Source organism: Lepisma saccharinum, chromosome 24, assembly GCF_977018435.1.
Source record: "Lepisma saccharinum chromosome 24, izLepSacc3.1, whole genome shotgun sequence".
NCBI lineage: Eukaryota > Metazoa > Arthropoda > Insecta > Zygentoma > Lepismatidae > Lepisma > Lepisma saccharinum.
This window is the reverse complement of record NC_139252.1, coordinates 57,572,814-57,598,709: the sequence shown is the minus strand read 5'-3', so window position 1 is coordinate 57,598,709 and position 25,896 is coordinate 57,572,814. Positions and strand designations below refer to the sequence as shown.

At 38.0% G+C, this 25,896-nt stretch overlaps 1 protein-coding gene across 2 annotated transcripts; it reads left to right on the top strand.

Annotated features, from left to right (window-relative positions):
* The first annotated feature begins 413 nt into the window (after positions 1-413).
* LOC145978282 (tetratricopeptide repeat protein 39C-like) lies at positions 414-24,186 on the top strand. Of its 2 annotated transcripts, none has more exons than XM_083110805.1 (11): positions 414-554; positions 7,337-7,619; positions 9,760-9,897; positions 11,098-11,308; positions 12,984-13,203; positions 15,435-15,635; positions 16,861-17,029; positions 17,405-17,603; positions 19,982-20,215; positions 21,930-22,153; positions 23,242-24,186. In XM_083110805.1, exons 2-11 carry the CDS (start codon positions 7,467-7,469, stop codon positions 23,356-23,358), a joined length of 1,866 nt encoding a protein of 621 aa, XP_082966931.1. In that variant the 5' UTR covers positions 414-554; positions 7,337-7,466; the 3' UTR covers positions 23,359-24,186. The 2 variants fall into 2 exon arrangements, with proteins under 2 accessions (XP_082966931.1, XP_082966932.1); XM_083110806.1 differs by lacking the exon at positions 414-554 and adding an exon at positions 2,915-2,998.
* Positions 24,187-25,896: the final 1,710 nt, after the last annotated feature.

Sequence of the window (25,896 nt, the reverse complement as noted above, 5' to 3'; positions counted from 1 at the left end):
AAACATTTATTCATAATTAGATTAACAAACTAATTATCTTACGGCACCAGAGACTATTACAAGGACGCCTCCACAAACACCCACTGTTGGAAAATGGAATGTTACGGCTGATGGAAGCAAACTTAAGTGATTAATAGCTATTATAGATAGTGGATACAAGAAGGACACATTAGCACTGGAATGTATGTTAACTTTCATCATGTTTTCTTAGAATACTTATGATCTGAGATGTAGTAAAGGCGTATTCGATTTTTCCCTTCAGATGTATTCAAACTATGCATGCAAAGTGTACCACAACATTATGTGAACTTCACTCCTCTGCAACGTTTAGTGATTCTGGAGATGCCTGTGTGAATATTTGTGGTGTTCGAAACACGATGAAATAGCATATAATCTTTAACATTAGGTCTGCTTCTGTGTAGGAGAGCAGACGATTTGTCTTCAAATTGTAGTGTGTGTATTTCAAGTATGTCTACAGAGAAGATGTAGCCTAGTCTATTTTGGATATATATGATGTGAGTCTCCAAGATGAGTTCAGGAAAAAAATATGGGCGGTAAATATTCTTTGGTTGTAACTATCATACACATACAGGCATTTTTTAATGATGACATATTAAACAGTAATTTTTACTGTATATTTTGTATGTTAAGAGAATAACAATAGTGAGAAAAATAATAAAATTGTGGAGATGCTAATAAACAGTCACGAATCAAATATTTTAAATAATTAACGGTGAAATGCATAATAATGACACCTAGATATTTACAAAATGAAATGTTAAGTATCCCCGAAACGGCTGGAATTCTTATAATTTCTTCTTTTTCACATCGGTACTTATGTATTCTGCATTCCTAAGGATTCTTGAAGGTGTCATTTCATTTGTTTTTTTTCACGCAAATAATCTCAATTTTCGACATATCGAGTAATTCTTGTTTGTTCGTTTTGGTACTACTTTACTATACCGCAGACACTTATCAATGATTTATTTCGCAATTTTTTACATTGCTAACGTACTATTCTGCATTGCGGAACATTTCTTTAGGTGAAATAATGAATTTCTAACGAAAATAATGTGTATTTCTTACATTAACGAGTACTTACTGTTGTTCCTATTTCCCACAAACCATCCACGGGTAGCCCCAAAAACCATTGACGTTAGCCCAAAAATTCACGAAAGCTCCACGAACCATCAGGGAAACGAAGTATGCCTACTAGGTTAGGTTAGGTTCCATTAGCACTCCTTTCGTTCAATTTAGCATATACGAACAATACAAGTGTATTGTGCTCTCGTGCAGAAAGCAAATGGCAGCAGCAGCAATACCGCGTCGGAAATAGATTTTCGTAGAAAACCACATGCATTCGCATTAAAATGGATCAAAACTACATTCCCGAACATCAACAACGCTACAGAAAATGATTTGCGTAAGTACTTTCTCCTGTAAATTTGAAGAAATCCGTCTCCGGTATAGTAAAGTGTTACCACCCCATGAACCATGCATGGATAGCCCCACGAAAAAGGCATGGCAAGGTTAGGTTAGGCAAACATAGTTAAAATTGTCAGTTTGAAAATTGTTAAAGAAAAAACATTCATAAATAGCCCCACGAACCATTCACGGATAGCCCCATGAACCATTCATAAATAGCCCCACAGTTACATGCACGTTCATTTACGTTATACTACTGTTACACAGTGGGAGAACCGCGTGTTTGGAAACACTGACTGGTTGTTACATCATCAAGCGCACACAAAATTTTGTTCACGTAGTAGAAGGACATCAATGAACAGGTTTTGTGCATCTGAGAGACATTAATGTTGAAAAATAAATGGTTTTCCGCGAAAATTCATTCAGCGAGGGGAAAAAACACTTCCGAGACCTTTGTAGAGTGTACAAACTCTTTTCGTACTTTCTCCTGTAAAATTGAAGAAATACGTTTCAGAGATACTGAAATTTTACCCATATCGAGTAAGTTTTCTTAGTTTCTTTTTGCCTTCGGTAACACGCAAAATGGCGGTCACAGTTTCACTATCGTACTCGGCATGCAGTGTTTCCACCCCACTGCACCCAAAATTACCTACGTAGCCCCACAAACCATTGACGCATAGCCCCATGAACCATTCATACATAGCCCCCGAACCATTTGCAGTAAGGTTAGGTTAGGTAGGGTCACGTTTAGGTTACAATAGTTAAAAATTGGTATAGAAAAAAAAATGTGTAGCCCCACACACCATTCTCGCATAGCCCCACGAAACACGTGTTTGGAAACACTGACCGGGATTACGTCATCACACACAGGCTACATCCACCTGGAAGTAAATGGATGCAAGAGATTTTGTGCATCGGTCACACATTTATAACATTTGATGTGAGACAGTATGTGTGATAGTCTGTAAACTTGGACAGCATTAAAATGTGAAGACATTTTAGTTTCAACAGTTTATATGCCATTTTCAAACATTTGTAGTACTTTCCTTATATGTACGAGTTAACTCGGGTTAATAATTATGGAGGATTTTTGAATAGTTTTGTGACCTTATTTGACCCCAAAAATAGAATTTTGTTACTGTTCCTTAATTGCTGATATTGGTACATTACAAACACACAATAAAAATGTGTAAAATATGGACCATTTTTGGGAAAATAATGTGTCAGGCAAATGGTTAAAGGCTCTGCTTTTTCAAATTGGAATTTCGATTTTTGTCCCCATTTTCAGAATTCTAGATCACTGTGCTATGGTGAGAAATATATTGCGCAAATTGCTCCTGTCTGTACCATTTTGTGTGAAAATAATAAGGCAATGAAACATAAATATGGGATAATAACTATTAGACAGAACCAAATTTCGTGGTGTTTTTAAATTTTTTTTTAATTTAGGTATTTTTCGGTGAACAAGGCTGCAACACTGCATGCACACTCCAAATCGACAAAACACTTAAACACTGGCACGTGCGATGAATGGGTAAGCTATCGCCATATTGTGTGGAAATAAGGAAGAACAGTAAGTACTCGTTAATGTAAGAAATTCGTTAGAAATTCATTATTTCACCTAAATAAATGTTCCGCAATGCAGAATAGTACGTTAGCAATGTAAAAAAGTGCGAAATAAATCATTGACAGGTGTTTCTGGTATAGTAAAGTAGTACCCTTTTTTATACTACATGCAGTGTGGTATTTAAGAAATTTCCAGTGGGGGTGGATTCTGCTGACTGTCCAGGGACAGCATGAGATAATGACTTCAAGCCGTATAACATATCCCCCATGGATAACATTGGGCAAGCACGAGGGGAGGACACAAGTACCCAGAGGGGAGAAATCCCCATACCCCCTTAAAATTACCACCCTGACTACATGGAAGGGAGGTTGACATGTGGGTGTCTTTGCAAAGGGTCAGCCTGGTCACATTACACACATCCAAATAAGACACAGTAAATAAAAATGTTGTGGTAAAATTTAAATATCCCTGAAACGTATTTCTTCAATTTTACAGGAGAAAATACTTACTGAAAAGAGTTTCTGTATACTCTACGAAGGTGTCGGAAGTGTTTTTTCCCTTGCTGAATGAATTTTCGCAGAAAACCATCTATTTTTCAACATTAATGTGTCTCCGATGCACGAAAGCTGTTCCATTGATGTCCTTCTACTACGTGAACCAAATTTTGCATGCGCTTGATGATGTAACAACCGCTCATTGTTTCCAAACACGCGGTTTTCCTACTGTGTAAAAGTAGTATAACGTAAATGAACGTGCATGTAACTGTGGGGCTATTTATGAATGGTTCATGGGGCTATCCGTGAATGGTTCGTGCTATTTATGAATGGTTCATGGGGCTATCTGTGACTGGTTCGTGGGGCTATTTATGAATGTTTTTTTTTTAACAATTTTTAAAATTACAATTTTAACTATGTTTGCCTAACCTAACCTTGCCGTGCATGGTTCGTGGGCCTATTTATAAATGGTTCGTGGGGCTATCCGTGCATGTTTCGTGGGGTTTTCGAACCTGGAAAGAAATACGAAATCAGTAACACGAAAGTAGCTATTTTTCTATGAAGAAGGTTGCAACACTGCATAACCACTGATCATCGACAACACTAGTCAAGATTTCTTCACCATATTGCATGTAACGCAAGCGAAAACGAACAAACAAGAATGACTCGATATGTCGAAAATTGAGATTATTTGCGTGAAAAAAACGAAATGGCACCTTCAAGAATCCTTAGGAATGCCGAATACGTAAGTACCAATGTGAAAAGGAAGAAATTAAAAGAATTCCAACCGTTTCGGGGATACTTAACATTTATTGAATGTACTAACCAAATAAGTTTTCCTGATGAAGTATCAGAGGTTCTCATGATGTCCCAGTCACTGTTTGAAATTTGGATATTACGTGTGTAAGGTGTAATATATCGCTTTTCATAATGGCGATATTTCTCCGGAAAGAAGTGTGGAATGTAGGCACTGAGTTGTGCTGTCTTACTGTCATTTGAAGTATGTTAGCCAAACCTAACCTCACCTAACGTTACATGAAATTTTCAAGTTACAGACGTGACCAGGAAATTGTAATGTCAGATTTGTGTTGAGGAGGCCTCTTGTAGAAAGTATACACAATTTTAAACAAATTAGGGAACACTCCCGTCATCTTCAATTAAGCCGCAGTTTGAGTTCTCAGAGCATGTTCATGCCATGTCCTATTATTTGCATAACAGCACAGTCTTAAATTAAATTTCATACTGCGTGATGATGCAAATTGTAAGTATGCAAACTGTAAAGAAGAATCATTGTGTATATGATCTGTAATGAATTTCTGGTTTTGGATTTACGGTTAAGGAATGGAAGGTGACATAAGACAACAAGACATATGCTTGCAGAGGTTGGGCCATAGGAATCAGAATGATGGCAATTTTTTTTCAGTTCACTTAAATAGAAGGCATTCTTTATGTAATTTTGTCCTAGTAAAGGAGAACAGCAATTAGAGCAATAATACTTACCACAGGAATAATTAGATGATTTAATCAACAATGAAACTTTATACTAATTATGTGGGCAAGATTCAATAATTCAATGATGACAAGACGTTTCTCGAGAGGGAACGTACCAGGGCTACATACAAATCAAGTTAAAATTTTTCATGAACATTGGCTCTCCATATTTACTCTGGTTTGAATGTTATATTTACCTTTCTCATTTCTATTTTAATCACCTTTGTTTAGTGTTCATTAACTTTTTAGTGTAAATTATAAACGTATAATACGTACAAAAGTGAATGCATGGTAATATCTTCGTAAAAATTATAGCATGGTGTTCAATAAAAATGTGTGCCTTTTTTTTGTGAATGAAATCCCTGTTTGACTCTAAATATCAGTGGCGTAGCATGGACATTTCGGGTGGGAACGCCAAGTCCGAAGGAAGAGTCGGCCCTTTCTTGCTTAATAATTTACTTATGGTATTAGTCGCCACAGGTATTATTTGCCTGAAGTAAGCTGGGTTTTCAATAAAACATCATCACTGCATGTTTTAGCTAGAAAATTAGATGCATCACTATGCCACAGATGTTTTGAACTCTGGTGTTCTATACCTTTTTTTATATCTTTCTGCATGACGCAAGTCATTAAAAACCTACCTGAATCACAAGCACCTCTGCACAACAGTAGACGTCATTGTTGTGGGCGATCCAACTACTGATTGATTTGGTTTATTTTACTTCGCTTTTCTACCAGTTTTGGTTAATTGCGAATATAAATATGAGTGATGATATTGACGAGGGGACACTGACAAAGAACACCCGTGCTCACACCGGGATTCGAACCAGGGACCTCTGTCGTCTTGGTGCACTGTGAAAAGCAGAGTGCATGATCCAAATATCGTACACTCTACTGACGTAACAGTGCCGATTAGTAATTCAGACCACTGTTTATTACATCTTGAGAATGCTGATAAACATTTTAAAATAATTTTCTCCAGAGACCATTCGATGTTAAGAGTTTTCAAATGAATGCTAAACATTTCCATTCACACAATATTAAGTAGTTAGATAATTACGAAAAAATACAATAAAAAAATAATAGTTTTGCGGGTTAAGTGGTAGAGCAGCCACAGGCTGAATTTCTATCACGAGGACTTCACCAACTTATTTGACAAAAACTGTGTTGATCTTTTAGTTTCTAATACACATCGCTGTTCGTGCGATAAATTATACAATGCAGTGGCCATTAAGAAGCAGTATATTTGAGATTGGTAAAGTTACATCAGTCAATATTGCGTATTGTAGCATCACACAGCACGAGTTGCATGAGCGCGAAGAGCGAAGAACCGGGTAGGAATTCTGCCGCTGTCGTCTGCTTCAGAAGGCAGGAAGGGTCACATGAACCAATCACGGTAGACCTTTCGTACGCTGGCGTAAGAGAGCCCATTTACGCGCGTGCTGTAGAAATGGAAGCTTTCCCTCCATAAAGGCAGCAAGGAATATAGGAGTCCTGTACGCCGAACCTGCTCGGCGTCCGGCCGGGAAAGGCATTGAAAAGAGATGCTAGAACGAGTGGTGAGAGTGGAGCGTTGCAAGCGGATCGCGAAAAATAGCCATTATAATGCCATGAAGGTCAAACATATATGAAATTAGTCACGTTTTACTTTATAATCACAGCATTTAAGCATTTTTGAAATTTTAAATCTGGGAACGCCGGGCGTACGGGCATACTTTAACGCTACGCCACTGCTAAATATACTGACTGAGCTCTCTCCTGCTTACAGTGAGCATGAAATCAGCATGGTAGCTTGCGATTTGACATTTTAACAATCCCTGTTATTTTTATGGGTAACAGTTCCGATTGTTTATCGTAGCACAATGATTAATTATCATAGAATTTTGGAAATCATTGTCACACGAAATTTGAACCTTTCTTAAAGTAATGAGCCCTGTTTCGACTCAAATTTTTTTTATTTATGTTGAAATAAACAACTTGAAAATTACCTTACACACTTTTCATGGACAAGATATTCTCTGTCGACAAGCGACAGTAAATATCGTAGAAGCATGGGAATGAATGTAGAAGTAAATTGGAACCTTAGTAGAATGCATTTAGGGACTTTATTTTAATGCTATGGGAACCAAACCTAACCTGCCTAACCTAACCACGAAAGCATATATTGAACAGAACCTTAAGTAATCGCTAAAACTCCACAGTATGTGTTAACAGACATACATCGAAATCGAACCATGTAAAAATTGCATTCGTAGCATGATGAAATTGCAATAAAACAAAAGGAACTTGGGCCTTTTTATGATTTTGCCAAGAATTGTTAACAATTTTATCTGATTCAGTTGTGCTTTATATATTCCAGGGCTGTGAATGCCTTTGCAAATCCGGGCAAAGTCAAAACTTACCATGGACGAATATAGCTCCTTTGAATACCAATACTAAATCTCAAGTGATGACTCAAAAGTCCAGCTAAAGACAAAAGAGGATTCACAATGCAGGCTAAACAAAGCGTGGAAGACTGGCACCTAGCAAAGGAAGGGATTCAGTTACTTCTCAACAACAACGTAAGCGAGGCAGAGGAATTGTTCAAGAGTAAGAAGAACAGCCTCCAAATGACAGCCGGGCATTGCTTTGTAACCTTCATGGTAAGTATTTACGTTCTAATAATTTATTTTTGTTCCACAGTGAACTGCGGCAGCTCAGTCATTAGGACATCTGACTACCATACGAGAGACCCGGGAACGATCCTGGCAGTTGAGAACAGAGATTTTTCCACCTGTCCAAGTGGCTCCGGCGCCCACCCAGCATCTTATAAAGTGAGTACCTGGAGGAAACTCGGGGGGGGGGGGGGGGGGGCTAAAGGTGGCCAGGGGTGTGGTGCTGAACACACCTCCTATATGTCTTCATGGCATGGTGCAAAGCACAGGGGAGCACTTTACTTTTTTTACTTTGCAGTGTACATGGTTATGGAGAAATCATCATAAGTAATGGCTGATATCAAGTGGGTATTGTAATTTCTACCTGCAACATATGGACTTAATGGCCTTACTATCTAAATAAGCCTATAGTTATTTGTGAATAGTTACCCATGCCAGTCCTCTCACGTGAGCATCTGCCAGCTTAGCACAGGGTAGAAACCTCTAGGTACAGATCTGGGTGACTAACACTACGAATATATTGGAAAGAAACAATAGATTTAAGCCACTACGGAGGGTACAATTCGTAATATATTCTTGAATAATATGTACAAATACTAGATAACTTTGGAAATATTTTCATACAATATTTTTTCTTGTATTTCTATTTCTTATTAATTGCAGCCAATCTTCTTCTTTGGGCTTCTTCTTCTTATAATTACTAAGGCTTCTTCTTCTTATAATTACTAAGGCTTCTTCTTCTTGTAATTACTAAGGCTTCTTCTTCTTATAATTACTAAGGCATCTTCTTCTTATAATTTCTAAGGCTGCTTCTTCTTGTAATTATTACTAAGGCTTCTTCTTTTATAATTACTAAAGAATCTTTTTCTTGTGATTACTAAGGCTTCTTCTTCTTGTAATTACTAAAGCTTCTTCTTCTTATAATTACATACTGTATATTTACATCCTTATTTACAAATTCCTGATGCTACTTGAGTTTCTTCATCTATGTAACATCATCCTTTCCTTATTCTTTATTTACATCTTTTGGTTCATTCATTGGTCTTGCTAACCTTTGAACCTTTTAGATCCAGGCTGGATTGATTTTGACTTGTACATGGATCATTAGATACGCTTCCCTTTGTATCTTTGTATATACTTCCTGGAACGGTATGTATATCTAGGTTCTGCAGCTTATATACACGTTCTTGTTTGGAAACGTCGTGCAATAGACCCAGTGGATCATAGTTGATGATTGGAGGTTGTATGATTTCTCTTCCTTCCCTTTTTCGTCTTGCCAGAATAGATTCTCTTGTTTTCCTGCCTCCTCTCTTTCCTCGTTTCTTTGGCATCACCTTATACAAATTGACGGAAATATTAAGAAAATCTATCTCCCAGATAGACAAATAGAAAGGGGTTAGTTAAAGATCGCCGCCTGGCTGGCGCTAACCTTAACTTGGAGCTGCAATAGATGCGCCTACCAAAAGTGCTTGGGTGCCTGCCGTGAAATGGCACTACACCTGGGAAAACAACCCAAAAGCCGCATGAAACTCTCAGTTCGTGGGAACCGTAATAGACCCAGAATCGTAATTACAATTCGACTTCTTTACTTTTATGTAATGATCACTTATGCTATTATTGAATATTAATTACCCTTTCCACCTTATTTATATCCTGTCATTGTGCTAAGTTAATTTCTTTCTTTCATTATAATTAGTATTAATATCTACAATCATTATTTCACCACATCCGCGCTTTTCCTTTTTCCTTTTTACAATGGTAGCTGTTTTCTTGAGTGCTGCCATCTCTAGCCCACTTTCTAAACTGCTTTATGCATCATCAGATATGAGCGTTGTTCTTTTTGCAGGCTTCCATCTATGATCCTCTACCTCAAACAACAACAATGCAGTTTGTATACGTGACACCCACAAACTAGTGTCCATTAATTTAAACCTTACATGTAGTTTTTTTGTTTTTTTTTATCCAAATAATATGTATGGTTATAATTGGACGTTAATAGCTTAAAATCTAATTTGAATTTTGAATGGAGCATGATCTTAGAATGTGTCTTACGATGGGCATCCCACATTGCCTTTGAACTTGTTTATAAGTTGCATGTGAACTGATATGTGTTCTCTGTTTATTTCAGAATGCTTTAATGACCTTTGAAGAAGATAAACTTCAAGAAGCACAAAACGAACTGAAGTTAATGGAGAGAAAATGTGCCCAAGATATTGGATGGCTCAAAGCTGTGAAAAATAAAGTGTTTGGAGGAGGCTGTAACGAGGTAGGAAAGATTGGTGTCTGTTGAGATTAGCGTTTGTTACTGGAGTTGCATGATTTAATAGGAAAAGGCTAATGATGCAGTTTAGGTCACTAATACAAAGACTGTAAAGTTGGCTGTAATATGCCAGCAATTATTCACACAAAATTGCATTCCAAGTTAGTGATTTACAGCTTTTCATGTGAGTATGATACATTTCTTTATGTAGGGCTAGAGAAAACACACCAGTAATTTATTTGTATGCTACATCAAAAAGCATGTTTAAATGCTTGTAACAGTTGTTATCTGGCAGAACTCTAGTGCTAACAATACAAACAAGAAGAAATATGGTACATATATCTGTGCAGAAAGTTCAAAACTTCAATTTTTCCCATCCTACATAATATTATACTAAGAATAGTATTTTTCATATTGTCCATACTAACAACGTACATGGGTACGTTAAGAAATGGAAGTTTTTCAGAAAACTACAAAACATTGTATGAGAATAGCTGTGAGTTGAAAGTCTTAACTATGATTCTTTTTCAAAAATTATATTGACTTGTTGTAAATTGTATTTCTCTTAAAATGTTATTTAAGGTAAATTTATAAATCTAGAAAAAATAGGGGTTCAGTTCGTCTAAAGACTTCTGACAAACACTAAGTAATCTTAAAAAATAGAAAATGCCATTGTTTGGTTCGAGAATTATTAATTACGACTTTCTGAAAAACTTCTATTTCGTATTTTTCAAAAATTGATTTATTGATTTATTATGAAAGTTTACACTATTTGGAACATTTCTTAGAAAACTGGATGTTGATAGGAGACACCGTTCCCGAGAGATATCAAATCAAAAAATATCAAATATGGCGGATTATATTCAAGATGGCTGCCTTCAGAGTGCAGATGTCGATTGGCTACTCTACTGAAAATATCTTTAATGATAGAACAATTAATCCTACCAAGTCTTGCTTTCATTTTTTTTTCAAATTCAAATTCTTTATTCTTTATTTACGTGGGCGAGGTTCAGCCTGAGGCTGTTCTGCCACCTGTCTGCAACATGTCAGTGATTCGGGACTTAGTCTCCGGCCTGTGATCAAGATGTACTTTCTTGTGCTTTTGTTATGAGGTCCGAAGTCATTTTGCGGCGGGTGTATATGTCACTGTCGATTCTACATTTGTGATTTCTCTTGGCAGTAACATGTAAATGTTTTGCATTGCAGTATAGAAGTGAAGCGGAAAGGATAGAACAGCAGCTAATCCTGGCTGATTCCCAGGTCTGCCTGGCCTTGCTAACGTTCCTTCAACAAGATCTCTCCAGCTACGTGAAAGGTGGGTGGATACTGAGGAAAGCATGGAAGGTTTACCACCACACACATTCCATCATATTGGACATGTACAAGAAAACGTTCGGGTCAGCAAGTGAGGTGCCAGGTAAGAGTTTTCTTTTTTTAAATTAAATGCTTGCACTCTCATTTTGCTGTATGTTCACATCATTAACGTATAGCTGAGCCGATGCTGATGAATGGGATGTTGACTGACTGATACAATGGAGCAGGCTTCCTTTTATACTGATGATAAGCTGATACATATGCTAGTATTTCACAGCAGAGTCATTACATGCCAAATCATTCAACCATTTAAATCACCATCTCAGATTTTCTCAAATTTGTTCCTCATGTGATCCTTAAAAAGAATGTAAATTTTTAATATTCTTCGACATTTAGTTTAGAAGACACAGGGATGTAATGATGACAAAAAATAGGAATGATGCATTTGTCTTAAAAAATAAGTGAATTTGCTTTGAAACAGTAGTCAATTTTATGAAATTTTGAACCCCCCAAAATTCTATTTGTGCTGTCTGTGTGTGTTTCATTAATGGTTTCAGACTTTGCTCACAAAACAATGAGCAAAAGGATGAGATATTAAATTTGATGTATGTTTGATGCAGAGAGCTCATGAATAGCCCAATTGTTATTGCTCTTGTCTTTGAGTGGTCCCATGTTTTATTGCTCATAAGAGCTCTAAAAGTTTTTTTATTAATCCAGTATTATGAGGGTAATTGAGAGCTACTTGAAAGGAAGTGGTGTTTCCTGGTCTAGGAAGCTAGGAAACAGTGCCAATAGGGTTGGTGACCCTTGTAATCAAGGGGTCCTGGGTTCAATACCTACTGGAGGTACAATTCGTTCAGATCCCACTTTAAACTGTAGGGCCAGTCCCAATTAGCCATCGTCAGGGGTCCGAGGTTCGAATCCTGGCCAGGCCATGGATGTTTGTTAGTGTCCATTCATCAATTTCATCATATCATCACTCATCCCCATCTTCGCAAATATAAATATATTAATAACTTATGTTTTGCGAGTATCTATGTTGCTCCTGCGACGTTTCGGGACGCAACTTCTCCCTTCTTCAGGCTGTATTGCAATTGCAGCACACGCGGGCCATGGCTATTCATAGTTTTAAAGTTTTAACATTCCAAAGAGCAGTTTGTAATCGAGGAAACAGCATGGTACTATGACGTGCACCTGTAATGGGTTTTAGATTTTTTTTTTTTAATCACACACCTTTTACCAATCCCATATCCTGTACCTATGGAGAGGTCGACATGGTTATGAATTATATATAACCTAAACGTGAACAGCCTGAAGAAGGGAGCAGTTGCATCCTGAAACGTCGCAGGAGCAACATAGATACTCGCAAAACGTAAGTTATGAATATATTTATATTAAATTTGTGAGTAATTCGCACAACTTTCATCATGAATTCATCTTCGCAAATTAGCCAAGAGTGGCACAAAAAGTGAAGTTAAATAAAGCAAATCAATCAATCAATCAAACCAATTAGCCATCGTGTACAAAAAATGAACTTAAAACCAAAAACTCACCCAGCTCATTAATAATATTATTATTATTATTATTAAGAATGGAGCATTATTAACAGATTGTTTTGAGCAGAGGTGGTATTTGGAATTGTCTTAAACATGTGTTGAGCCAGTTTTATCATAATTATATGGTGTTGATTTCTGTTCCTCTGCTTGAAATTATTTCTTATTGAATGTATCATTTTCTTCCTTTGTAAGGAATTAACATTTGTGTTCATTTGTTGTAAGGATCTGAGTTTCAACCATGGAAAGTAATTGTCCGTGATCCTAGCAACCCAAATTTGCTGAGCCCGATGTCTTCTGAGTGGTCTGTCCCTTCTCCAACAGAAGAGACAGGGAATGTAACCGGATCCTCTGCATCCAATATTCCAAATGGAAGAAACGGCTACAGGAGTCCTCTTTCATTCATCACATCATCTTTTAGTTATTTTACAGAAAACTCAGGCACGTGAGTAAGAATGATGTTATTCATTTTTCTGTAAATAAATCCTACAAGAGATGTATACATGTGCATACATGAAAAACTAGGATCAGCATGCCATTCTATTTTGTTAAAATTCTGAAAAGAATAAATGTATTGATTAAAAAATATCCTGAAATTACTTCTTTAGACAGATCTTATTCCCATCTTGTTATTTGTTAAGAATACCATTACATATAAATTTAGTATCAGAAGGTAATAACTTAGTTTTGAGGGAATTTAACGTATTTCTATGTTGAGTCTTTTAATCATACACAATAGGTCTCAGATCCAATATTTATTTATTTCTTGTTTAGGTTAGTGTAGTTAAGGCACAAGCATTTTCTTGCACTTAACCATCTCTACTTTATATTTTACAAATTGATTATAATACATTACAGCTTGAGAAATTTATATGAACTAAAATCATTTAAGAAGAAAAAAAGCATACAGGAAAAATCACACATACACTGGAAGAACACTAAAAGTATTCGTAAAATATAAACATACACTTAATAAAAATACACAATATACAGAAGAGTCAAAGAGTGCTGGTCCTACAAGTTTGCAACTATGCGTAAATAGGGGTTTATACGATTGAATTTCCCTGTTTTCAGCACTGGTAACTCCAGATGATGATTTCTTAGTTTTGATTTAAATTGGCTGAGAGAAGAAGAATTTCTTTTCATTTGGTAGATTTCTCCATGCTCTGGTAGCAGTAACTGTAAGGAATTTGCACAAAACATTGAGATGGTGAGCAGAGAGTTGTCTCGCGAAAGGGTGGTAGAGAAGTGTGCTGCACTTAGGGGCTGAAATTGTGATAGTAGGTAGGGGGAATCCTCGTGAATTTACTATTTTGTAGAGCACTGTAAGATCATGGAAGTGACATGGTGTGGAAAGGTCGAATCAACCTGGAGCTGTGAAACAATATTCTATTGGTTTCCACGAAAACTGATGTTTAAACATTGTAAAAGTTTAATTTTGGCATGTCGTTTCTATTGGACATTATCTGTTGTACAGTTATTCTAATACTACGTGTCTTACCACCCTAGTGCTCAAGCACACTGAGTAGTCCACTAACAATCTCACTGTCAAAGGTTTGTGGTTCAAGTCTTGACCTGGATGTGACTTGTGAGCATGCTCATCACCAGAAATTTTCCTAAGGGGGGGTTGAATCAAAGATGTTGAGGACACCCACTCCCCTCAAAAATATTGTGACATAGACCAGTGGTATATGCAGAAGTTTGTTGAGGAGGGGTTAATTTTTAAAATTATTGCCTTATCGGTATTTGAAATTGTTAGTATTATTATTATTACTACTAGTAGTAGTACTAGTAGCAGTAGCCGTTTTAGTTTAGTTTATTTTAGCATCCAATAAGTTTATTTATTCATTTTAAAAAATGAACCCTCCAGTAAGTTTATCGTCTGACTACCATGCTAAAGGTCCCGGATTCGATCCCTGACCGGTTCAAATCTGGGAACTTTTCTAACGTTGGAAGCGGCCCCAGCACCCACCCAGCATCGAATGACATGGGTACCTGGGGGAAACCCTGGGGGGTAAAGGCAGTCAGGGGCGTGATGCTGATCACATCACCCCCACTCACGACCGGATCAAGAAAGTGTGGGGCATTACCCCCACACCCCCTATATGCCTTCATGGCATGGTGATAAGCACAGGGGAGCACTTTATTTATTTATTTTTTTATTCAATAAGTTTATTATATGAATAATATAGTATTTGTTACAACCAAGATTACATAACAGTTACTTCTAACATTAGTAGCAGTAGTAACAGCAGCAGCAAACGCAGTACTATAAGAAGCTTCGGAATGTGTGAAAGTTACAAATTAACAGAGTTTCAGTGTTGCAAATTATGAAAGTTTCGTACCAAATTCGATATCTCAATACCATTTTTAAACAATGACCCAAAATGAGGTGAAATAAAGTGCTTCGTTTATAAATTGCCATAAATTGAAAAAAAGTAGATGGAAATTTCCAGGAGAGGTCGACCGACCTGTTCGACACCCCCTGCCAATGCCCATGCTTGTGAGTGTCACAACCATTAATTTTCTCCCTGATAAGATCAGATTGCATCCTTTAGCTTAGCGAACATTACAATTACCATCCTCCAGTGAAAATACACATTCTATTCATCACTGACATGTAACATAAGAAGATGAGTACATGAATTTATGTAAGTGCATTTTTGTGTATTTCAGTGATATACCTCCAGCCATTGTGGCCAGATTGATGTCTGCTGTGAGTTTTGGTTACGGCATCTTCCAGCTTTGTATTTCCCTCTTGCCTCCATCTTTGCTAAAGCTCATTCATTTCCTTGGGTTCGAAGGCGACAGAGATATCGGAATTTCAGCCCTCATGTTTGCCAGACTGGGAGACGACATGCGTGCTCCTCTAGCCAAGTATGTATGCTTTGTCTTTTTTCTTGTATGTACGTATTGCTTGCATTGTAGAATTATTTCTCTTGTAGCTTATGCTGCTTACAAGCACATAAACACAATTTTCAATGTAATGTTTCGGGAGAACACACACTCCCTTCATCAGACATTTTTTTGTTTGATTAATGTTATAGTTATAACAATATAGTAAGTTTAACATAAATAGAAACCAGCAGTTGTTAATGAATTTTGTTCATAAACGTAACAACTGTGAAAGAAGCAAATTTTTAGTAAATAATATTATTTTAAATGGAGATGTTTTCAAATTTTAATCATGGATCCCAATTATCATCATACAATTTAAAATCATTCTCTCTCTACAAAAATTATTGATCTCTTCTGTAGGACTAAATTTCAAAGGTGCAGCTTAGCAGCTTATCCCATTTGTGAAGAAGATAACTCCATAGTGAATCTATATTTACATTCTCGTTATTTAATGTAGGGCAAACATCAAAGAAAATGTTAACAAGATGGTACAAACATGATGTAGACATCACAGATTTGGACCCATCAGCTCATATCATCGAAGAGAAACATGATTAAAAAGAGAGATGTTTTTAAAAAAATAAACTGGAGACATAGATTTAAGTGTGTGAGAGGTGTCATTCATTATAAGAAGAACACTGGAAGAAATTAAGAAATTTACCCACAAAGTTGTTGCAATAGGAAGAGAAATATGAATTTTTGCATAATTTTTAGGATATTTTGACCTCGCAAAACTGTCCAGCAGCAGCATTTTTGCAGGTTTCACATAACATCCAAACTCTGGAACGTATTAGAAATTAAATACCAACAGATACCCTTGTATGTTTTTACCTGTTTGGAAGTGTTCCTGTCGCGCTACTGCAATAGAATCTGTTGCCTTTGAAATACTATAGTACATACCCTGTGGGCCTAGGTCATGCATGGAAAATGTTTTGTGGTGCTTTCCTTATTTTCTTATGCATGATTAATTTCAAAGATCCACTACCTTCATTATCATGGTTATGTCATTTGGAACAGTACCATCTCTATTCCAGACACCATAATCTACAATAATGAAGGCAGTCAATTGACTGTCTGTTCAATATTTTCACTGTGCTTACTGCACCATGCCATCCATGGTCTTGCTCTAAAAGCTGTCATTTTTTAAAGGGTTGCTTTGTTCGATTTTTGTGCTTTAATAATTTCTAACTCTTGATTAATACAGATTGGCCTTGTTGTGGTACCACACAATTGTCCGGCCATTCTTTGCATTGGATGGGTCCAACGTACGTGCGGGAGTAGAAGCGGCTGAGGAGCTAATAGCAGAATCCCAGGATGTCTTCAGCAACTCTGCGCTCTTCCTGTTCTTCAAAGGGAGAGTGGAGAGGCTCAAGGTAAGATTTTAGAAAACATTTATAATACACCTAATCTAATCTAACCTAACTGAACTGAACTTCAATTAACCTAACCTAATCTTACCGAAATAGTGGAACAGAGTTTGTCTAATAAATATATACAATAAGTAAGAATTGTTGCTGTAAACAAGGTCAAACTTTCAGAACATGCTACTGCAGTACAGTGCTGATATTTTCTTCATGTAGTAATGTGTGGTTTGGTGCAGTTGATTTGTAACTATCTTGCAGATGAGGGTAAGTTGCTGAAATCAGTACGAAAATTCTCCTTTGCCTATATTACCACCAAAATGAAAATTTTCAAGATGACTTTATGATCTGCCTAATTATTTTGTTCCTTTTGTATTTATTTTTCAGTCTCAAATTGACGAGGCATTGAAAGCATATGAAGCAGCGGTGAAAACATCCCCTCAGAGGGAGGTGCAGCTTCTCTGTCTCCACGAAATAGGGTGGTGTCATCTCATCCAGTTACGTTGGGTCCAGGCATATCAGTCCTTCCATAAACTTAAATCAGATTCTCGATGGTCCAAAAGTTTTTATGCTTATCTGTCCTCAGGTAAAGATATGTAATATTGTATTTGCTCAATGTACAATGACATATTGTAGGTGTGGTAGGAAATTCAATATTTGATTTGAAGAAAACCGTGCATTGTGCTACAAGCAGGTGGAACAAAGGGGTCAAAGCTGGGGTTATTTCATTGTCACAAGATGCACAGACTACATTTTTGACATTAAAGATTAAAGTAACTAGTCTACTAACAGTTAAGCAACATTTTTCTTACAGTTTCTGTTGATTAAGCAGAACTACCCTTAGAATAGTTTCCCAGACTTATAGCTGTAGATGAACAATTTTTTGTCAGGGATGGGACAGATAAAACACTTCCTCTTTACTTAATAAGAACTTTATTTTAATTTCTCTGAATTTTCGAATGAAAAAATCAATTATTTGAGACAGAGAGAGAAGTACGAGGGTAAGTCAAAAAGTAAATGCACTCAATTTTTTTTATTTTTCACAGCAACAATAGAAAACTTACAATGACATCATTTTTCAACATAGTCACCCTGCACTTCAATATACTTCGTCCAACGTTCCACAAGCTTTCCGATACCCTGACAAGAAAAAGTTTTTGGTTGAGCAGCAAGCCATGTATGCACCGTATGTTGATCTATGGGGAATCGACGGCCTCTTAAAGCATCTTTAAGTGGACCAAACAGATGGTAATCTGATGGGGGGAGATCGGGACTGTATGCAGGATGCTCCAACACCTCGAAGCCCAGATTTCACCTTCGTTAGCATGACGGTCCAGTAAGTGCTGACAGATTCTCACATGATTGCACTTGTGCTCTTAAGTGAGTTGTTCAGGGACCCATCTCGCACAGAGTTTATGAAAGTTGAGCCTGTTGTGGATAATTTAATATGCAGAACCATGACTAATGTGCATATGGTTTGCCACTTCATCAATAGTCACTCGTCGGTTATTCAGAATCAGTACACGGACTTGCTCAATGTTGTCATCAGTAGTTGATGTGGCTGGACGTCCTGATCTTTGCTCGTCCTTCACACTTGTTCGACCGCTTTTGAACTTTTTCAGTCCCCTGGTAAACACTTCGCTGCTATAAAACATTGTCACCATATTGTGCTGAAAGTCTTCTATGGATTTCAGCTCCTGGTACACCTTCAGACCACAAAAACGGATTACGGAACGCTGTTCTTTCATGGTGCACATGGACAGTGGCGCAGCCATGTTTACTTCGCAACAGTGCAGAGCGAACTGAAGTGATGACGCTGTAACCTGCCACAAGTGAAGACAATGGTGCCATCTATCGGCTTGCGAGCGCAGAAAGCTGTACGTCCAACCTACAGATGAATAGAGAAAAAGTGCATTTACTTTTTGACTTGCCCTCGTAATTGACCTTTGAATATTCTAGTGGAGTTGATGAGGAAATTAATTGTTTTTTGGTGTCACGGGTGGGGCACAATACAAAACTAAAGTAAATCAATATGATAAAATGAACAAATAATATGTAAAATACGTTCCACTATCAACTAAATTATGTATAATATTTGAATTTCTATCCAAAAGACAGTTTTAAATTGTTGACTCACAAGATAGAATAAAATTACGGCATTGCATTTAATTTTAAAAAATAGAGATTCAGGGACACTTTGTCATGGCGTATCAATCTCCTCTAAATAGAGAATCATATCGAGTCAGGATTCATAATTTCAGTCATCGGCCGTTGCTCTTTCAGGCATTCAAAGAATGCCATGTCAGTAACAAATCTTCCTGGTTTACTAGAGTTAAGGTGCTGAGCAACTGGCATTTGCAGGGCAATGACCAGAGTTACAGGGAAGAGAACACAACTGAGAGCAACAGGCGGAGAGGAGTCTTTTGCCTGGAGTCGTCAAACAAGAAGTAACTGAGGAGATTGAGCGATCGAACACAATTCGATTCGAACAGCTATCAGCGGGGAATTTTATCATCAGACAGACAGGTATTATCCTAATTCAACCATGTTGATCTAGACTTGAAGGTATAATTCCAAATGCTAGTGTTTTGCCATTTCTAAGTGTGTAAAGTAACCTCTCGCCCATTACCATTAAGTTATCTGCCAGGGGCGATTGCTCACCAGTGAGGATGAATGATTAAGTGAGCTACGTCACCCACCTCAATGGTTAAAGGTTCTTGGTTTGATCCCCGTTTCTCAGAGAACGTTACGATGGAATGTCCCAGGTAAATCTAAGTTCTTATGCTCCAGAAAACAATAAAGAGTAAGTGTTGTTAGTACGCAAGTGAAGATTGTTAATGACTTTTAGTTAGATTGAATACAAGCTACACCCCAATTTGTCAGTTTAATTTTGGATTAAGAAAGTGTAGTCTATATGCATGTAAACAAAGCTTTTTTAGATTTGTGTTTCTCATGTTATTTCAGTATGCAGCGGGGCCTCAGGGAACTTCCAAGAAGCTCTTTCCCTGGCCCAGGAAGTGCCTGTCATTGCAGTGGCTCCCAACAGTCAACTCGAAACGTTCATTCTACGCCGAGCCAGGAGAATGCCCAGCAACGACTTGGATCAGCAATATTGCAGGTTGCTAGCATTTGAGCTTCTCTTCCTGTGGAACGCATTACCCTCGTGCAGTGTGGAAAATATCAACAAAATATTGGAAGGTATGTTGGCTGTATTGAAACTAGCCAATGCTTAATATTAATGGAGAAGTTTGTTTTTCTTGCAAGCTAATGAGGCTCTGTGCCTGGAATCATACCCATCATAGCCACTACACCATGGGGCTTGGTGGGGCTCAAGCCCCACCCCAATATTAACAATGTGGGGGCAGAGCCCCCCAAAAAAGTTGCTTAAGAGGATTTAATGTATTATTTTGCTTCTCTTGTAAAGTTTACCGAATTGTGCCACATGAACTTAACTTTAAATACACATTTCAAATTTTCTAGACCATCAACTTTGGTGGGCTGAGACTGCTAAACCTTCAACTTTAGGGAGGCTATGACCAGAGACAGCAAAACACATGACTTATAACTATATACTGAGTATGTAATTATGAGTATTGTTAAATTTTTTACTAAAAAGAGTTTCAAAAGACGATGTGCATGAACTAGGGTAGTGGATGGGACATTCGGGCTACAAATGGCTCTCACATGACATTAAGAATGAGATCATTCATATATTAGGGAGATCTGTTTTGTGAGCTGTGAATAAAAAAATTGATATTTTTGAGGAATTCATGGGCTTTTATTAGGGGTGTGCGGGCTGGGATCAGGACGGGAAAAATTTTCAATTTCCCGACTAAGTCAAGAAATTTTCGGGGCGGGAAAGGTTCGAAATTTCCCAAAGCTCTGAAAATCTCAAATTCTACACGTCATTTTCACTTTTAAGTGATTTCTGGATTAAAAACTAACAAATTACAATAAGTTCCAGAAATTGACAATGCAGAAAACATCGAGAAATAACGACATTTTAAAATGAGCATTCGGTATTTCCCCGACTGCTCGGGATCCCAAAAAAGTCGGGAAATCATTTCCTGAAGTCAGGATCGGGATTGGAAATCTTTTTTCCCTATCCTGGTCCCGACTTTTTGGGATCCCGCACACCCCTAGCTTTTATGAGATTCCGAACACTGAGATCAAAACTTAAAAAAGGGAGACAGTGAGTCATTCATTAATTTATTTCAGTAATCAGAGCCCTCCCAATAATTTTGACAAGTCAGGGCCCCTGATACCCATGGGGTTTCATCTTGCCCTGTGGTTTGTCCTCTTTTGTTCTTTTACAGCTGCAGTTGTTGTCATTGGTTTAGTTCTTGTTAAGAACAATATCTTTCAATCTAAGGTAATGGTCTCGGTTATTTTAATGTATCACTTGAGAATCCCCACTTCCCTCTCTTCTCCTCCTCTGTGAGAGCTGTGAGGAAGTTCTAAGTTATCACTGTAAGAGTTTTGGGAACTCATCAGGGTTGTTTCAATTTGAGATGCTGAACTGTTTGGTGTTCATGTTTGTACCCGAAGTTGTATAAAATATATTTGTCCATTTTTTTTAAAATATATAATTACAAAATTTTGCAATATGTTATTTCATAATTAGATTTCAATACATTTGAAATTTGAATTATAAAATACACTGGATCCCTGATTTTATATTGACAGGGTTTGTTTCACCTGCCTGGTCCCAGTAAAGCAACGTTGAAATTTTTCCCAAATTTTCATTTTCTGCATTATAAATTGCAGCCACCATGGGAAAACATGAAATAAGGGTGGTTCTGTGGTGCATATATGCATTTGTTTCTGATATATTTTGTGAGAATATTTCCACAAAATAAACCAAAACATGCTTGTTTAACAACACAGCTGATTTTAATTTTCTGTTTTGCAGACTGTCAGTCAACTTCATTAGAGCCAATGGATGGTTTGCGGTATTTGATAATGGGAGCTTCATACTGCTGTCTGCATCAGTATGAAGAAGCAGTGGCAAGTTTTCGAACATGTATTGAAAAGCGAGCTCAGATTCCAATAGAGAACTTGCAGGAAGAGCAGAATCAGCATATATCCGCCTTTGCCATGTATGAGTTGGCTGCATTGCTCTGCAAGAAGGAAGAGGTAGGTGTGGAGTTATCACTAAATAGAGCCCATTCTATATGAAACCCACATGTCACATTGCACTTCGGTCTGAAATCTGCAATAGTGTAATCACTGCATAATCAGGGGATTGCTCAATTCTGTATGAAATGCCTGCAGGGTGTCTACCAGTCTAGAAATCCTGAAAAAGTCAGGGAAATTAATTACATTTCTTTTTTGGGGGGGAGGGTTGGGCAATTTTGTACTTTGTACTAGTGCACTAGAAGTAGAGTTTTTGAAGAAAGCAAGATGACACAAGCAGGACAATTTTTACAATGATGTTTTCTCGCAATATCAGCCAGGTGATTTCCGGATAGGTTTCCGAGCTTCCAAGGGATCCCTGAAGATGATAGTGACGTTAGCTCTCGAAAGCTCGGAAGCCTATCACAAAATCACCTGGCTGATATCCCAAGAAAACCTCTTTATTTTTCACCGCCAAGAAAGCTTCGAGAATTATTTCTACTTCAGTTTGATATACTGAGTAGAAATTGCATAATAAATACTTGGAAAAGGGGTCATGTTTTGAACTATTTTCAAGTAGAAATCTGCTATAGAAGGCTGTTCTTGGGTTGTATTTGGTTGATATTACGAGTAATACATATATTACTAAATTTTACTATAATTATGTATTATTTATGCTATAATTGTTATGATTTTCATATAAAAAAGAATTATTTGTGGCAAGTTATATGTAAAAGCTCGCCCCTAATGCTCCTATCCAACAGTCAATTTCTGTTCAGTTTTCCTTCTTGTTATTACTTTTAACATATGATGTGAAAACATTCTAAGACTTTGGTGAAGCAGGATATTAAGTGTCATGTTATGTAGTGACCTTCTTACACACATGTTTAAATACATGTAGAGTTACTTTAGTCTGAAACCTGCCATAGGGTATTCACTGCATAATCAAGGGTTTCACATTCAGTTCCCACTTGAAGGGGAAGGGAGCACATTTCAGTGCTTCGGAACCACATTAAACTATAAATCAGTTCCTGATTAGCCTTTGTGTGTGTAAAGTAGATTAAAATATGGTTTGCTAACGTTTTGTCGTCGTGCTTTTTCTTTTGCAGACTTTACAAGAGGGCAAATCTTTGCTGATGGAAGCTCAGCAGAAGTACAAAGGATATGACTTCGAGAACCGCCTGAGTGTTCGCATCCATGCAGCTCTGAGAAATATGGGTTCATAGTCCTGGTAGAAAATCTCCGCTTGTAACCTTGCATCATGAAGTAGATGTAATTGAATGAAAACAATTTATTTTTCTGAGATACTATAGATCTTAAATATTTACATAGTGTCGGCACTCGCTATGTAGTTCTTGTTGCAAAATATATAACGTACGGACACATTTAGGTGGTAATTTGAGAAGAAAACTAAAGAAATAGCTTTGAAAGGGAATAAGCTGCAGAATCTGTGCGAGAGTCAGACAATGTTTGGAAGTAACTAGTTTTTTGTAATGCAGTAGCATTATTTTTTTGATGAATTCTAATTACTAGTGTACACAGGACCACCTTTTTTTTTCAGAAGTGACTGTGCTCTAAGGGGAGTGGAATAGCCCAAAATAATATTAATTACCATTTGTAGCCTTCATTTTGAAATTTGATCAAAATCAAAAATAGTAATTGTGGATTATTTTAATGGGGTTTGCATTTGCTACTTTGGTTTTTCTGAGTTCTTTAATTCTTTCATTGAAAAATTTGATTTTTTCAAAATTTTGCAGAGGGATGTAGCCGCAGCAGCTCCCCCCCCCCCTTTCTGTGTATACTGGCAGTGATTCTAACTGTAACTAGCATACTTTTAGTTAGTTTACAACACTTGAATTGTTGTCTTGAATATTTGTACCGTGGGGAAAAAGCGCTAAACTTGATAATTCTGTTTTCAACTACATTGGTCAAGTATTCTGAGGACCAGAATCGCAAGGCTTTTTTCCATGCCATGGAATTTTAGTTCACTAACCAAGATGTTGCTATGGCTACTGCTGACTTACGCATACAAGACAAGGCTTCCAAACCTGCATATTTTTACTTACGTGAAATTTAAAAGATTTCGTACTTCCGCGTTGCACAATTTAATTGTTCAATCCTATTAATTTCGAAGATCCACTGTCTTCATTCACAAAAGGGTACGGCGTTTGAAGCGGAGATGGTACCGCGTCACTACATTGTTTGTTCCCGGGCGGCGGTAGTTGCGATTTTTCCCGTTCGGCAGCACTGGCGCGTGCATCTTGGTTTGCGTCATCTGCTTCCTGTTGTCCGGTGGCGTTGTCAGTTGGGGGTTGGGGGGCTGGGCCGTGTTGTTCGGTAATGTGCCGTTCCTGTTCCCCGCGTGGCTGGAGGGGGGTCGAGTATGTGCATGGCATCTTTTCTTTTTCAGGTCGGGGATCTTTCTGAGGACAGGGTGCCAAGTTGGGTGTGCTTGTCCATTGTCCAGGTTTAGTGCTGGTTTTTGCTGGATGATGGCATGGGTTTCTTTGATGGTGTTCTCTATGACAGAGCCGGTTGGGTGAAGTATGGATACAGAGGAGATGGTGTGGTTAGTGGAGTGGAGGTGTTGGGAGAGGCCTGATTTAGGTGTGTCGTTTTTGGCATCTTTTACATGTTCGTTAATCCGTTCTTGGACGGTGCGGATGGTTCTGCCAATGTAGGTGTTGTGGCATTGGCATGTGGTCTTGTAGACACCGGGGGATGCAAGTTTGGGTAGGTAGTATCTCTTGAAGTTGGGTAGTGCTCTTCCGATTTGGGATATGGGTTTGTGTGCTACTCGGATGTTGAAGGGTTTGAGGGCCTTGGCAAATTTTCCAGATGTGGTGGGGTGGTAAGGAAAGGCGATCCATTTGGGTTTGGGATTTTGGTTCGTGTTATCTCTGTTTCTTGGGTGTCTGAACTGGGCTTCTGTTTTTGCGCACCACATGGATAGTTGGTGCTCGGTGTAACCGTTGTTTAGGCCTATTTCAGTTACGCACGCTATTTCATCTTGCAGGTCATCCTCCGTGCAGCTGTGTGTGAAGGCTCTTCTGTAAAAGTTCATCCATACTCCAGCTTTCTGTTTTGGTGGGTGGTTGGATTTTGCATGGATATACTGGGTGCCCGAACCTGGTTTCATGTATACGGATGTGACGAACTTGTCTTGGAGTCGTCGGATGCTGAGGTCGAGAAAGTTGAGGTGGCCATTTTGTTCCCTTTCAACGGTGAAGTTTATGTTGGGATGTATGTTATTGAGGGCAGTTAGGAGATGGGTTAGGTCCTCTTCCTGTTTGTAAATGACTATGGTGTCATCGGCATATCTTTTGTATCTTATATGAGCAAACTCTGCTTGGGTGAGAATTGACTTCTCGGCCACATGCAGCACTATGTTGGATAGGGGTGCAGAAAGGGGGTTGCCCATCGCTAGGCCCCCTGTCTGGTGGAAGAAACTGTCCTCGAACTGGAAATAGTTGTGGGTGAGGCAGGCTTGTAGAAGGTTGCAGATTTCATCAGTTACAAATGGAGGCATGCTATTGCTGAGTAGCCATGTTCTGGTGGAGTCAAGTGCAAGGCTGATCGGAATGGAGGAGTACATGTCCACTATGTCTATGCTGGCTAGTTTGCAGTTGTCGGCTTTGACGAAGGAGGTGACAAATTCTTTTGCTTCGAGGCTGTTTTTTAGGCAGTAGGTGAGTTTGTCGTTGTGGGCGGTCAGTTTCTGGAGGAGCCATTTGGTCAGGTGGACACTTGGTTGATTGAAGCCG